The sequence below is a fragment of the Macaca mulatta genome, chromosome 1 (genome assembly GCF_049350105.2).
Source record: "Macaca mulatta isolate MMU2019108-1 chromosome 1, T2T-MMU8v2.0, whole genome shotgun sequence".
NCBI classification, from domain to species: domain Eukaryota; kingdom Metazoa; phylum Chordata; class Mammalia; order Primates; family Cercopithecidae; genus Macaca; species Macaca mulatta.
Window position 1 is genome coordinate 104,612,982 of NC_133406.1, and position 16,708 is coordinate 104,629,689.

Here is a 16,708-nt window from a genome sequence, read left to right on the forward strand (position 1 = left end):
GGGGCTGTTTTTGTTTTGTTTTGTTTTGTTTTTGTGGTTTGTTGTTGTTGGTGTTGGTAGTCCAGTAGGTTCTCAAAGACCTAAATACATGCAGGTGACCTATATATACACACAAATACCAAAAAGCATGGTTCCAGAGCTGGCACAGAGTATTTGAGCTAGAAAAGCTAAAGTGATCACCTAATTGAACTCTTCACAGTTGAAGCTGAGAGAGGCAAAATAACATGCTTAGAACCACAGGCCAGGAAGGGTAGAGCCAGGACTGAAACCCAGGTCTTCTCAAATGGGCTGAGGGTTCCTTCCAGCTTGTCACACTGACCCAGTGAAAATCAACAAGCTAATTGTGGGAGGAGAGGACTATTCAACATTTTTACCCACTAGCCTGGCACGAGCACCAACGAATCAGTGGGCAATGTCAGGCCGTACATGGTACCATTGCCTCACGGCTGAGCACAGGCTACGGCTGTCTCTACACCTACAGCTACTTGGCAAAGAGCTCTAGTTCTTAACCTAATCATGATGGTGATCAGTGAAATTTGCCAAGTATTCCATTTCCTTGGAGAAAATTGTGCATTTACACAATAGCATGTCTACTCTCACTTCTCTCAATTCTATAAGCAGAGAGAGAGAGAGAGAGAGAGAGAGAGAGAGAGAGAGAGAGAGAGAGAGAGAGAGAGAAAGTGTGCATGTATCTGAGTGTAGTGGTAGCATTAAGATACCAGAGAACTGTCACAAGAGAACAAGATGACAAAAAGGCTGATTGCTGTTCATGTGCATTCATCTGTCTGAGATGGTGTAAAATGAACCCTGTGATTAAAGGCGTTATTCAAATCACAGCCATGGCCCTGAAACGGACACTAAGTGTGGGTGCAGGAAACAAGATGGGCGGCTCCATTTTCCCAAGCCTGGCATCAGAAGAGTTAGATCTAGGAAAGACCTGCTAGACCGTCTCTTTTCTGGGCCAGCAGGAGGGTGAAACCACACTGGAGATTATCCAGGATATAGTTTCAAAGTGAGTCATGAGGTCCCATGCACTCCCTCAGGGAGACGCTACTCCAGCCTGGTTTTCATGTGCTTAGTGGAGGCGGGGCAGCTTATCTACAGGTGATACCTCAGTGCACCACTGCCTCATGTGATCCAACCTCAGTTTTCTCACATGCACAGTGGGGAAGCCACCACATTTGGTAAAGGTACATGGGAGAGACAGTGAGGTAGGAAACAAGACTGTGCCCTAAGGACAAAACTATGAAGTTTCCCCATGATGGACAACAGAGGTGTATGAAGATATCTGAAAGGGACAGAGCAGCCCCTAGGACAGCAGGTGTTTACATTTAACCTAATCAAAAGAAAACAAGCCGGGCTCAGTGGCTCACACCTGTAATCCTAGCATTTTGGGAGGCTGAGGTGGGTGGATCAGCTGAGGTCAGGGGTTCAAGATCACCTGGCCACCATGGCGAAACCCTGTCTACTAAAAATATAAAAATTAGCTGGGCGTGGTGGCAGGCGCCAGTAATCACGGCTACTTGGGAGGCTGAGGCAGGAGAATCACTTGAACCCAGGGGCTAGAGGTTGCAGTGAGCCGAGATTGCACCATTTCACTCCAGCCTGGGCAAAAGAGCGAAACTCCACCAAGGAAGGAAGGAAGGAAGGAAGGGAGGGAGGGAGGGCGGGCGGGCAGATAGGCAGGCAAGCAAACAAAGATATGTCAGTCAGAAATGGATATGTAGTGAGGTGGTGGGAAGATTCTGGGAGTGTCAGCCGTGGAAGTATAGAAGTCAGAGAGACACAGAAGCAAACCCTGGCAGGGTCTGTCGGAGAGACTCCAGGAAAAGCATCTGCCCAATGGGGCCACTAGGAAGATTCACTGGCCCCATTTATTGTGGATCCTGAGGCCAGCAGGCTGATTGCTCCATTTCTATGCTCACCCAGCAACCCTATAATAATTTGCCTTCTCCCATCACCTGCCTCTAGTGGAAAGAAAACATGCTTGTCAGGATAGTGTGAGTATTTGGTCCAGGAGACTGTTGCAGGTGTCAGAGTGAATTAAGAAACTCTTAGTTTAGTTCATACATCAGCCTCTTTTGAGCTTTGTCAGTGTGAGTTAGCCTCCTAAGGCTCACAGGTTCGAAATGGATGAATCTGAACTTCTGACCTGAAAGGCTGACAGCTCAGCCTCTGGTGGGCTGTTCAGTGAGAAAACCATCTGTGTGGCTGCTTCTCCCAGTGACTGGGAGCCATGATGCTGACCAACAGAAACGTCCACAGAGACTGCTGAAGGGCTGGGTGACGATGGGTGTGAAAGCATCATGCGGCCTGGGAAGCGCCCACAAACAGTAATCATTTTATAGGCTGTTACATGAGGGCCCTGAGCCACCAGTCCCCTCACAGGAAGGGCTGAGGAAAGTCATCTTACACATGTGACAAAATTAGCCCATTTTTTTCCTCTGAGGATATCTCTTGCTCAAATTCGTATTGTTGTCATCCACAATTTCTTTAACAGGGCTTGACAGGCCTCGGCTTGCTTCAGCAACCGTCCTGCTGAGGAACTCCTAGAGGACAATACTCTAAAGACGGTCCCATGACTGTCCACTCCGTACATACATGTGAGAGGAGAAGAGGCAAAACAGATGTCCCCAGAGGAAGAACAAGATAGGGCCCATGCACACAGTAAAGGTTACAAAGGCAAATATATTTAATTCGCTATACTTGTGAATTTTGAAGAAGTTGGTTCTTTTATAAACAGTGTATCTTTTTTCTACATACTTGTAGCATCATAGCCATAAAACACTTTCTAAAACCACCAATGAAAGTTTTGAGGGAGCATGAAAGAACAAGTTTTGGATTAAGATATAAGAGACCTTTATAACCATCCAGAGAGGAAAGGGGCTGCCTCAGGAAGTAGTAAATTTCCCATTACTACAGGTGTCCGATCATACACTGGACAATGCCCCTTTACAACGTTATAAAGAAGATTTAAACCCTTGGATTGATATAATAAGTCCCCTTTAAGATCCCTCTCAGCTATACGGTTCTTCAAATTTACGTTGCCTACTATGATGCATCTGTCTTTGCTTCCATAACCTCCACACTCTCCCTCTACCCCTGAGATTCAAGGTCTGCTTTAAGTCCCATTTGAATTAAGAGCAACTGAGATTTGGAACCAAAAGAAGCTCAGGAGGTCTATGTAGGAGTATGACATGGTGCTACCATCAATAAATGTAAAACAAAGGCATCATAAATAAAAAATAAAAACATCAGCAGAATTGAGAAACAGGGACAAAAAGGACTCCTCATATATCCTCAATCAGCCAAGCTCTTTTCTGTTTCTTTTTGGAAACACACATCCTCCCACCAAACGGATCTAGCCTTTCCAAGGGGTTAATGTTACCCTGCCACAACCACATACAACTGGTACAAAACAGACAAGTGTTTAAACAGCATATGCTCACTTGCTTGTCTCTCCCCAACTCAGAGGAATGGATGAATCCCCCTGCCCATCCTCCCGACCTGGCCACACCCTACCATCCCTGCACACGGAGTAGCAGCAGTGGCTGGGTCTTGAGGGACGATGTAAATATGGGCTGCAACAGGATGCAAGGACACACGTGGGCGGCGGGGAGTGGGGGCTGCATGGCACCTGGGGTGGGACTGAAGGTTGCTCCTGCAATCGAAGAGGACAGCTGCTGAGGAAGCCTGCTCTTGCTGCCCAATCCCACTGAACCCTGCTATTCTCACTAAAATTGAAAATATTTCCTACCATCAGGACTCAAAGATAAAGGTATGAAAATGGGGAGGGGGTTTGAAGGCATGGATGACAGGAGGTGACTCCCATCACCTGGAGTACCAGGACTGACTGAGCCAATCGGTGACTAGGCCTTTGGCCCCGCCTCACCCTGCACTCTGCAGCAGCCTCTCAGCACCGTTGCTGCTCAAAGCAGAAGAGTTTGCCAGATAAGGGAGGGATTCTCTCTGGAGGGGTGCCCGGAAGAAAAAGGTACCCCATGTCTATCTCCCCTGCTTTCCTCTTCACCTCAGATTCTGGTTCAGAGCTACTTACCTTTTTCTTCTTCTTCAGAATGACTTTCACTCCATCCACTGAAACCATAATGCTCACTTTCTTCTTCTTGATGTTCTTGGCTTTAAACTCATACTGCAAGAGAGAAGAAAACAAAAAGAAAGTGCAATCTGATGAGATCAGTGCATCTACACAGACTCAGCTAGTCCACGCCTGGAAAAAACGTCCCCAGACAGGTGTGGCAAACAGCTCCCGGGGGCAGGGAGCACCTCGGGGGATGTAAAAGCAGGTGGATGTCTGCAGGCAGGGCCCAGGCAATCTCTGGGTTAGAAACGGGACTCTGAATAGTCAATACCACTTCTCAGTCATCAGCTAGGGTAGATGGACCTCAACTACCCTCATGAAATGAAAACATAGTCTACTTGCAATATCCCATAAAAAATCAGAACCTTCCCTCAATAACTCCTTCTATCATTTAATGACTTCCACAGTCAGGCAAGTATTCCTAGTGTCTCATCAAAGGCTGCTGAAACTACATTCCATCCTCAGCAAAGACTAACAGCTGGCACCAATCTTCACATCAGGGTTTTTTACACACTGAAAGATAATTATGAATTCTAAATTACTCTCTACAAGTTCAATTTCAAATTTCCTTTATCTGTGAGTCAGTCTACAAGTCTACCCACAGCCCTGTTAGCCTGAAGATTTTGGCACATCTAGAAAAGATATGGCCTCACAAACCATGTATTTGTTAGGTATTATTTAATTATATTTTTAATTGACAAATAATTGTACATATTCATGGGGTATATAGTGACAACCCCTGTGTCTTGAACTCTTTATTTGTAGTCCTAGACAGGGATGCTCCAACCACAGCCCCATACTGCTGATGGATGTTGGCCTCATCCTCAATCTCAGCTCTTTCTGGTACATTTGTTTATTCACAGCCATCTCTTACACTTGTGTAGCTATTCATAACTGGTGGTATAATTCTACATTCTCCTCAGTGAACTTCATTTTGAGTACTTCTCCAGTTTATTAAAATCATTTTCCTCTGATTCCCATCTTACTGTCACCACCTAGCAAACTTCACTCGAAAGTTCTCTAATCAAACATCTGGGCTACAGATTAAAAATTAAGAAACACACGACCCAGAGCCCACCCACATCTCTTTTCTAGGACCTTTTATACTCAAGACACCTGGAACAAGACACCTAGCACCTTGACGCATCTGAAACCTAGTTATTTCTACAGTTAGTGTTGATAGGCTTGAATCTAATCCATTCTAATGAGATAAAAACATAGCCTACTTTGGAAATCTCATTAGAAATCCAGAACTTTCTCTTCGCTGTGCCTTTTAATATTCTGATGTTACAAACTCAACTCAGAGCTTCCTACTATCCTGAATCTATCCTTTTCATTAAAATCTCAGATCTTCTATTCCACTGTACAGAGTTATCGTTGATACTTCTTGGCTATCTGTTTCTACAAGAAACATTCTTGTCTCTACAAGAATAGGACCTCACTAACTGAGGTAAGAGATCCTTCTTCACATTGTCATTGCAGGCTCTGGTCACAGCTGATTTGAGGGTCCTGGTGACAGCAACCTACATCACTGGTGACCTATAACCTACATCACTCCCAGCGTGGTGGTCACTTCCCCACCTCCACACTACCCTGTCAGCAGCTCTTCTTTTACTAAGGGGCCCTGGAAGAAGAGCAAACCAGAGCAGCAAACACACGGGGACAGAAGGAAACTCTGCTTCAGCCCGGGAACTCCAGGCCAATTAATAGTAAAGAGTAAAGGGGAAACGGGTGGCAGGGAGGGAGATGGAGACAGAGAAGGAGAGGTGCATCTGACAGGATTTTTTTTTGCACTGGAGTCTGGCTTAGGTAGGACAGGACCTCAGCCATGTAACAAATTCCTCTCTAGGTCGGCAGCCACAAACCAGTGAAGGTTAAAGTTGGTTTGATTGGCATGCACTTGAGGACATGGCTCCAGTTTGCAGTGTGTCACCCTGACTGCAGCATTCTGCTCAGCTGCAGTGCTGGATGAACTCAAATAACCTCTGGGTGGGAGAACCGGCATGACAATCTGCAAGTCTGCTGACTTTGGCCTTGTGCCTACTGGGAGAGGTGAACCAGCTACATTTCCTGATCATACCTGCGTTTACCTCCAGTCGCTTGGGCTTTAATAAACACAAACTTCTAGCTGCACCTCCCTTCCGAACGAGTACTAAAATCAGGCTGCTTCTGCTGGCCAAAGGAGTACAGAAGAGTGTGTCTGATGCACTCAGGTGGTAGTTAAAGGCCTAAGAGTCCCAGAAACACCCAGAAGAGGACAAAACCTACCCTAGACTGGTCGGACCTCAACTGTTTTATTGTCTTTGGTCTCTTACAGTATATCACTTTCATATGCTCCATATACTTCTCTTTTCTAACAACAAAATCAAAGCAGAAATATCAAGTACCTACCTCTGCAAAACACTACATCATTCTCTCCAGTCCTAGTTTTAGAGAACATACTGCCTGCTATGCCATAACCTTAAATGCCTTATATTTCTGGGAGAATGTTGTAGTTGACTATCTCTCTCTTTCTTGCCTGGTCCACCTCCCTGTTGGTTTCACTGTCTCTGTGGCCTTTATTAATCATGATTTCTCACCCAAGCATAGCAAGAGGCACCCAGCCAGCTCCTTGCTCAGTATCTGAAACTTTACCTATTTCTACAGTTACTATTTTGGCAGGCTTAGCCATGCCTTTTAATAACTTTGTCTTAAGAACTCAAAAGCACAACTGAACTTTCTCTTTAGAACTGGAAATGGGCCTCTAATTCGATCACCATGCACATAGTTCCCAATGGCTCTTACAGGGTCTGTGGGCACAGTCACTGCATGGAAAAGCATGACCAAATGATTTCTCCCAAAACCTCAATGATAGTGACAACACAGGTGCTCCTTACAACAGCTGGTGGAATGCTCCGCAGTGCTTCAAAATGAAGATGGACAAGAGAGGCAGGAAATAGGCCTCCACGTCCCATCACGGCTGCCAGAACTGCTTGAGTGCTATTTATAAGGGTTCTTAGGTTGAACAAACTCTGCATCTTCCCCACCTGCCTGGTGGTCAGATGTCCCATACCCTTTCCAATAGAAAAATTAAAATTAACTTGCAATTCTGTTGGAAACTAGGAAGATAAAAGGAAATCAAATATCTGAAAATGCTCTAATATTTATTATCATTAAGCCATTTGTTTATATGGCAATTACGCCTCACTTGGACAACATGTTATTGTGTTCACTGAAGGGCGAGAAAATGAATTTGGACAGAGGGGAGATAATGGAGTAACCACAAGCATGGAGAAGAGAAGGGGCTCTCAGGGACAAGTCCTCCTTTTTCCCAAACTGACTGTGCTGCTCCAAGGTGGAGCACTGCCTGGGCAGGTGGGCTCTGGAGGAAGCATCTGTGTTCCACAGGACAGGAATCCAATCTGCTTAGGCTTTGCCAGGGGCTGAAGAACAAACAGGACTGCTGGTGCCACCGTCTGTGGCTCAGGCCAGCCTCTCACAAAGCCCATGCCAGCCCTGCAGTGTGTGCCAACGGGCCTGGCCCTCCCTGAATATGGCCAGGCTGATCTGATGCATTTGCTTTGCCAGCCAGAGCCCCACCAGCCTGGACAGATGAAGCCCTACAGGACTTGACCTTTCAGCGAACAAAACAATGCAAGTCCTGGAACACCACCCGCGGACTGGAAAGACCAGGGGAAAGTGTCTGGGGTTCACAAACAGAGTCTTGGGACCTTGTTTTGGAATAGCGGCCTTGGAACTTAATGTGCTCTGCCGGTCAGTGAGGTCCAGGAAGGGGAAGCTGGGAAGAGCATCCAGCAGGAGCCAGGAGTGAACACTCAATGGAAGACATGAGGAAGAACATCAAGGAGAAGTTGGAGAGCTGCTGACAGATAAGCAGCCTCATTTCTTTCATTTCTAATTCTCTTCTGACACCCCAATGCTTCCTTTTTCCCAACTTCCCAAACTGCCTCCTAACCCTGTATATCTCCGTCCTGGTCACTGAGTATCCAAGAAGGGCCAGAAGTCTGCAACAGCAGAGTGGGCATCTCATGAAGGGACCAGCCAGCCCTGAACCTGAGGCTGTACTTCAGAAACAGAAGGAACAGAATTACTTCCTTAGAGTCCAGGGGAAGAGCTGGGGCTATCAGATGCTCCTCACACATTTAACAGTCTGTTTTCACAAAAATGTGTAGCTCCCTAAAGAATCCCTGGATGCTTGAAAATACCTGATTTTTAACATATATATATATTTATGACATATATATGTTTAAAAATATATGTATATTAACATATCCATGGATTTTTCACACACACACACACATACACACACACACACACACACACACACACATATATATAGAGAGAGAGCAATAAAGAGAGAGAGAGAAAACAGGATCCTTGGTTCTTCAGTCACGTTGGCCAGAAATAATTTGGCTGGTGATACACTCTCTCACTTGCTTCACAGGAAGCAGGTCTCCTTCATTCTTAACCATAAAATTCATTTTGCCAAGTCCTTCTCACTGTCTCTGCAATGCTTACAGATATGAGCCAAGACCTGCTTATGAGTCAAGGTGCTCAGAGGCAACTTCACCAAGCAGAGAGGACTCAGTTTGCAAAGGCAAATGGTATGCCAGGCTCTGTAAGTCATTGACTGTGTTCACTACCTTTCTAGAAGGAGCTTTGGAGCTTCACTTCTTTCAAATGATCACAGGAAATTTAAAAGTGGACTCTGACAGCACTGCTGGGCATTCTAATCATATTCTGTCTACAGTCTTGGTTTCAGGAGTGTGAGCAGATCTCCACAATAAAATCATAAGCACCTCTACCAAGTGTACTGTCTCGTAAAGGGTTTTCAGAAAGTCCTTTTGCATATATTATGTGAGAGTCTAAAAATTTAGACAGTAAGATACAAAATCTGAGTATACCCATGTTCACAGCAGTATTATTCACAATAACCAAAAAGTAGAAGCAACCCAAATGTCTATCAGTGGATGAATGGATTCACAAAATGTGGTGTATACATACAATGGAATATTATTCGGCCTTAAAAAGTTACGACATTCTGACATGTGCTACAACATGGATGAATCTTGATGACAAATGGAAGATATTCTATGATTCCACTTATATGAAGTCCCTAGGGTTGTCAAACTCATAGAAACAAATAATAGGGGCTGAGCAGAAGGGGAAATGGAAAGTTGTTTAACAGGTACAGAGTTTCATTTTTGCAAGATGAAAAAGTTCTGGAGATGGATGGTGGTGATGGTTGCGCAGCAATGTAAATATATTTAATGCCACAGAACCATACAGTTAAAAAGGATTAAAATGGTAATTTTTTTTTTTTTTTTTTCTGACAAAGTCTTGCTCTTGTACCCCAGGCTGGAGTGCAATGGCACAATCTTGGCTAACGGCAACCTCTGCCTCCTGGGTTCAAGCAATTCTCCTGCCTCAGCCTCCCGAGTAGCTGGGATTACAGGCACCTGCCACCACGCCCAGCTAATTTTTGTATTTTAAGTAGAAACGGGGTTTCACCATCTTGGCCAGGCTGGTGATCCACCTGCCTCAGCCTCCCAAAGTGCTGAGATTACAGGCGTGGGCCACCATGCCCGGCCTAAAATGGTAAATTTTATGTCATGTATATTTTACCACAATACAAAAATGCAAAATCTGAAAACACCATGTAACAAACACATTTGTACTCACTGCAAGTACACTTAAATTCTGCTCATGAAAGGATATTTCTGGAACTCCCCCACATGCAAGTTAAACATGCCATAGTTTTCCACACTTCCATGTAATTGCATTTGCTATTCCCTATGCCTAAAATGCCCTCCCAACACCATCTGCCTGGTGAACTCTTGTTTATTCTTGAAATATCTGCTCATACTTCTACAGTGAAGCCAACTCCCGCTTCCTGTATCCTCCCTCAGAGTTGGTTACTACAGCAATATGCAAGCCTCTATTATCACTCACTGTTGATTGGTTGATTATTTATCCCACAGGCCATGCCCTTCATGAGAGCAAGAAATATGACTGACACACATTTCTACCCAAGAAAAGAGATCAGGACATAGGAGGGTGATAAATGAATGTCAAAGTTATGAATATAGTTGACAGTAGTTATTCACAGAGCCCAAGAAAAGGCACCGTATATAAAGTAAGCCTTCCAGAAGTTAATTACCAAGTTATTAAAATCTGGATTCCATTCCAAAGTGCAAGGACTTTAAGAAGAACTAATCTCCCTTACATGGTCCATGGTCCACAGCACAGTACTGAGCACTTTATCTATGCTTGATACAGGCTTTTAAAACTGAAATCCTGTCATTATTGGCCAAAGCTGCTCATAATCATTTGACAGTACAGTTAGGAGTAGTGAATGAGGGGATGGTCGTGAGATGAACTTCTGTTCTGTGGGCTACCCAGCTTAAGTTCTGGCTCTTATGCCTATGGAACCAGAATCTAGGGGTCAAGGTGCCTGAGAACCATGGCAGTCTGACACTGATGTGACTCATTTTGTTGATTTATATAAAATCTCAGAAATGCCAGTATGACCAACACCAAAGTTTGAAATGAATCTAAATTCCAGAACATCTATGAGGAGTCTTGGAAACACTGGGTAGAGACATTTATTTCCCATCTACCTACCTCAATCCCAGCATAACTTATTTTTGCAATAGATATATTATTGAAAATTGGGTATATAATCTCTGTATTCTCCAAAATACTCAAAAGGAACCAGAGAAGTTACTTTTTAAAGAAATATTCATTGTCATTATATAGAAATGAAGTATCACCCTACTTTGTAGACCAATGAGATTTAAAACTCAAGTTCTAAATCCCATTTGGAATACTTGATAAAAGGCAGAATCCCAGGCCCAGGCTTTAGAAATGTTTATTCAGCAGATCAAAAGTATAGCCAAAAGTTGGCAGTTTTTAATATGCACATGGTAATGTAGATCATGCTATTCAGAAACACTACTTTGGGCCACAAAAGCAAGGATTATTATACATTTTTATTTGTGTTAAGAATTGCCATAGACTAATCAATGTGTCTTAATCATATATGTACTATCTTTTAGGTATAGCTATTCTTGTAACAAGATAGATTCTTATGAAAGTGCTATTGCTAGTTGTTGTCATCCATTTTCTAAATCAAAAGCTACTATAATAAAAAGTATTACTTTGGGAGGAAATTCCATGGAGTGGTAAGCATCAGGTAATCATACTTTACCTTTCATACATTTTTTTACATCTGAAATTTTTTTTATTATTTATTTAAATAGAAACAGGGTTTTGCTATGTTGCCCAGGCTAATCGCAAACTCCTGGGCTCAAGCAATCCTCACACCTCAGCCTCCCAAAGTGTTAGGATTACAGGCATGAGCCACTGCACCCAGCCTGAAAGAGCTCATTAAAAAATGTATAGAGGAAACTTTGTGTTTGAAATGTTTGAGACCACCAGGGTTGACCAAGCTTTTCATCTTATAGATGAAGAAACCAGTGCCCAGGGATGATAAGAGACTTCCCAGGTTCATTAGCAGAAAACCCATATCTGGAACCTACATCTCCTGACTCTTGGCTCTGTGCTTGTTATGTTCCCCAACACTTGTGTCTTTTTTAGTAGCTCAGAAACATGGCTCCAGGAAATAAAATTATTCATTCATTCCTCCATTCATTCAATACATGGTTAATGAGTTCCCTCATGAGCACACAAACCCCATCTTATAACAAAAAGCAAGAAGAGGAATAAGAACGTATTGGAAATTAACTTCACAGGACCAGAAACATTATACACCCAGGGACACGTGTCAATAACCTGGGAAGGGTACGAAATACCAGTGAGGACAGAAAAACATGGTAAAGAGACCTTCTGAACTTAAGGAGGGCTTTGGGGCAGGAAATGCTCAAAATCGTTGCTGTTTGGAACGTTAAGAAGGTGGAAGAGAGGTTCATGCATGCATAGATGTTCTGTGAGGAGGCTGCATTTCCACAGTGTCAGGAGACCAGCATGATGGCAGAGGGCAAGTTAAACAGTCCCTTGCATGGAAGGCAGCGGCAGTCTCAAGTGCAGACAATTTCAGGCTGTGTACTCAGGGGATCTCCGAGTGGCGGTTACTCCCTGTAGAGAGGAGACGAGATAGCCCCGGGAATACAGCCATCACTTTTCTCTGACCAGGAGCACGCTGACAGGTCACGGGGAGCTGAACAACAACCTAAATGATTAAGGGGCCTGAAGGGGTGATTTATGAAGAAAGATGAGAACCAGTACTAACAATCATCTGCTGCTTTCAGCTGCTTTCTCCTCTATATCTCTCACAGCATGTTAAAAACAAGTACTAGAATCTTCTCTTCTTTAAGTAAAAAAAGAGACAGGTGGATGGCAAGATAAAAATACAATAGTACAAACCCAACTCTGGTCAATTCTATCATTCTCCACTAATATCTAGCCTAAACTCTCCTCTAAGCTCCTCTAAATGGTTAATATATCATGTACAAAGGAAGACTAGAGACATTAAACAACGTTCCTGCCAGAAAGAAAAGGTACTTATTTAAGGTGATGAATGTCCCAGTCACCCTGATTTGATCTTTACAATCTATATGAATGTATCAAATTATCACATGTACCCCAAAATATACACATCCATTATGCAGCAATAAATAGTCTTGCAGAGGAGGGGGGCAGAGACAACACTGTTCCCACAGTATGATTCATATCTACACACACACACACACGTAGAAGGAGCAAACATTTCCCAGTATTTAGAAGAGTCATGAATCAAGGATTTACGGTTTTCTGCCTCAGACTAAAAATGGGTATGAGACAAATGATGAATCCTTTTGTCTTTCTCGGGCTTGATTTAGCTCTCTTGAAAAGAAGGTAATCAATCATGTTTAATAAACCTCCCAGCACCTCTCACTATCTGCCACACACATCCCACACTCACCATGTGAAGTTAGGTGAAACAATTTGCATGAAGTATTATGAAGTCAAAGAAGCTACGCTGAATAGTAATGCTATTTCACAGCAAGTATTCACATTCTTAGCTACGTGACCTTGAGCAAGCCACCTACCCTACAGAAGGGTATAAGTCTTCCCTTCTGTGAAGCCAGGGTATTGGGTTAGATTATACCTTCCCAACTCTAAACATGACTCAATGTGATACGAACCTTCATAGCTCTTGTAGGAAGAGTCAGATGGGCAGGCACACTTGAGGAAGGTGGGGCAAATGTATAGCAACATAGAAATGAAGGCATTTGGTGAGGCCAGGTCAACCCCAGAAGCAAGGGAAGGGGATGGAAGGGAGAAAGGATTCAGACAGATGGGGAAGGTTCTAAAATGGAAAAGAAGTTACCATAGTTTTGCATAGAAAGTAGGAGGGTGCTTAAGGGTTTTAAAAAGAGTGAAAAATAGAGGTGCAAATCTTAAACATAATCTTGGCAACAGCATTGACGATTCAGAAAGAAGAGACACTGGAAATGAGAAATCTAGGAAAGACTAGAGACATATATGAAGCTCTGCCTTATAAGAATAAAGAAAATATCTGGATGAAATCACTATATAGACTGAGAAGCAGAATAAGGAAATGGTCCCTAAATCCCTTGCCTGGAAAATGTAGCAATGTTTTCACCAATGCCAGCACAGGTGAACACAAGAATGTGTTATACATTGAAAAAGTCTATCTTGCACTGGAGAATCAGGTAATAGGAGTTAGACAAGATATAGGGGTCCCACGGTCATTCATGTGGGACTGCTTTTCCTACGCTCTCCCAAGTCTTCTACCCATTGAATCTCCCCACACTAAGCTTAGGGTGAGCTTAGACTTTCTAGAATGATGAGCAAGAGATAAGGGTAAATTTGGAAAACCTGTGCTTGCATTCATCCATTAGGATCATATAAGTTCCAGATGTAAGGTGTCTGGGAGGAGAAAGACTACAGTAGGCAGAACTGATGGCCCCAGTGACTATTCATGGTATAATGAAAGGTATGGTGAAGAAGGTAATTCTTGAGAGATACTGAAGAAACTATTTGAGAAGGAGGAGGAAAATAATAAAATCAGAATTGGGAGGACTCTCGGAAATCACAGTGTTGTCTCCGTCAAGCAATAGTTCAGCCTCTAACAGAGTACTGGCAACTCTCTTTGAAAAGTAGTTTCTTACAATAAAACTGGAAGCAACACCCAGAAGATTCCACTTATATGATTCTCTAAACTGGTGCTTCTCAAACTTGAGGGTCCACATGAATCACTCGGGGACCTTGTTAAATTACAGGCCATTCTGCAGGTCTGGGGAGAGCCAAGGGTTCTTTATTTCTAGCATAGTCTCAGATGATGCTGACACTACTTGTCCACAGACCACACTTTGGGAAGCAAGGAGCCAGAACTACAGTATATAAGTCCAAAAGGTATTTGGATATGTCAGCTGTGTGAACTAACCATCTCTAAGGTTTCTTTCAGTGCTAACATTCAACTATTCCTATCAATTGTATATGTCAATATTCTGAGTTACATAAAAATTGAGACACGAGGTGTTTCTCAGGAACAACCACCTTAAGATGGCCCCAAATCAAACTCTAATAAACAACTCTCATACATAAACAATACAAATACAGTAACCAGAACACAAGTTCCCAGAATGGAGGGGGATCTGAAGAGTTATTGACTTATATCAAAGCATAATAATTATCTACTGTCAGTAGGTGGCAATATTTCCTTGGGGTTATGGGACTGTAAAGTGGAACCATGGTTCCCAGCCTGGGCTGTAAACTAGAGTCAACTGGGAAACTAAAATTACTGGTGTCTGGATACCACCCCCAGAAGTTTTGATGTAATGGATCTAGAGTGCAGCCTGGACATTGGGCTTTTTTTTTTTTTTTTTTTTCTTTTAAGCTACCTACGTGATTTTCATGTGCAGCTAAGGCTGAGGTCCACTAAAGTAGAGTGAGGTTTAGCAGACCATAGAAACTAAGAAGTCAGTGCTGGTCATCACATCACTCCTGATTCCCTGCATCTCCCCGTTCCTCACTGGGACTGACTGATGCACCACATGATCTCTATTCCATCTCATCTTCCCTTTCAGCCCATCAATAGTTAACTCCAAGGCTGCACCAGACATTACTTCCTCCAAATTTCTATGACAACAAATGAACTTGGGTGAAGAGATGCCAGGATGGTTTATGTAGGAAGAGCACTGTTTTCTGTAGGGCTGTTTTCACCATAGCAAAGTGCCCTAACCCAACTCATCCCCAGTACCAGCCTTGACTCCAAGGGTTAGCAAAATTTTTTTCTGTAAAAGACAAGATGGTAAATATTTTATGTTCTGAGGGCTATGTGGTCTCTGTTGCAACTATGCAACTCTGTTGCTCCAGCACAAAAGCAGCCATAGACAATACACAGATAAATGAGTACAGCTATGTTCCAATAAAGCTTTATTTATAAAGGCACTCAGTGGGCCAGATTTGATCCATGAGCCATGGTTTGCCAACTCCTGCCTTAACCTCATTTGAGTTCCTTCTGAATTTTCTGTCTCTGCTCTATTACAGCATGTGGCGTTACCAAGGACAACCACTGTGACATCCAGAGTGCAGGAAAGGAGTCTACTGGATGGAGACTGAAATGCGTGGGAGGGCCCTGAAGGCAGATGAGATTTGAACATGGACCCAAAGCAGTGCAAGGTGACTATTCAGAAATGAGGATGAAAATGGGGAGGAAACCCCCACTACAAACTGCAAAATCCTAATCCTGGGATTATTTTCCCATGAAAAAACAATCTGTGATGTGAGGCAGTTTTCCCCCTCCAACTATGATGGAAATCTAAAGTCAAACTTGACAGGGAAAGAGAATGAACTACTGAGAGTGAGATGTGGCCAGATCAGGCAAAAAACCAAATGAACATAAAAATAAACCTCATACCTTATGCCAAAAATAATTCAAAGTGCATCACCGGCTTAAGTGTAAAACTATAAAACTTTTGGAAGAAAATGGTGGGAAGATCACCTGAGGTCAGGAGTTCGAGACCAGCCCGGCCAACATGGTGAAACCCCATCTCTACTAAAAATACAAAAATTAGCTGGGTGTGATGGAGCACGCCTATAGTCTCAGCTCAGGAGGCTGAGGCAGGAGAATCATTGGAACACGTGAGGCAGGGGTTGCAGAGCGAAGATCGTACCACTGCACTCCAGTCTAGGTGACAGAGCAAGACTCCATATCAAAAACAAAACCAAAATAAAACAAAAACAACAACAACAAAAAAAACTTTATGACCTGGGTTTATATAGAATTTCTACACATGATACCAAAAGCATGATTCATAAAAGAAAAAAAACCTGATTAACTGAACTTCATAAAATTAAACTTGCTCCGTGGAAGCCAGTTTTAAATGAATGTAGAGACAAGTAACAGCCTGGGAGAAAATGCTTACAAATAGGACACCTGACAAAAGATTTGTATCCAGAACACATTCATAAAAAGAATTCTCAAATCTCAACAGCTGTAGACAACGCCCAAAGTAAAACATGGGCAAACGACTCAAACGGACACTTGATTAAAGGGGATATATTGAAAGCAAAAAAACACATGTAAAGAAACCAACAAGTTTTGGTAGTTGGTTGAGTGTTTTTGTCTAACAGGAGGAA

General features: G+C 43.1%; 1 protein-coding gene and 1 long non-coding RNA gene across 3 annotated transcripts in view; both read right to left on the reverse strand.

The window, feature by feature from the left end:
* NOS1AP (nitric oxide synthase 1 adaptor protein) overlaps positions 1-16,708 on the reverse strand; it is a 304,488-nt gene that overhangs the window by 78,369 nt on the left and 209,411 nt on the right. For both annotated transcript variants that reach the window (XM_077997522.1, NM_001164764.3), the window contains 1 exon segment: positions 4,058-4,150. In XM_077997522.1, coding sequence (XP_077853648.1) covers positions 4,058-4,150 — 93 coding nt within the window.
* On the reverse strand, positions 8-4,025 carry LOC144329895 (uncharacterized). Its single transcript, XR_013395630.1, has 2 exons — positions 3,568-4,025; positions 8-1,399 (listed from the first exon to the last, which is right to left on the reverse strand). It is a non-coding gene; the product is annotated as an uncharacterized LOC144329895 (long non-coding RNA).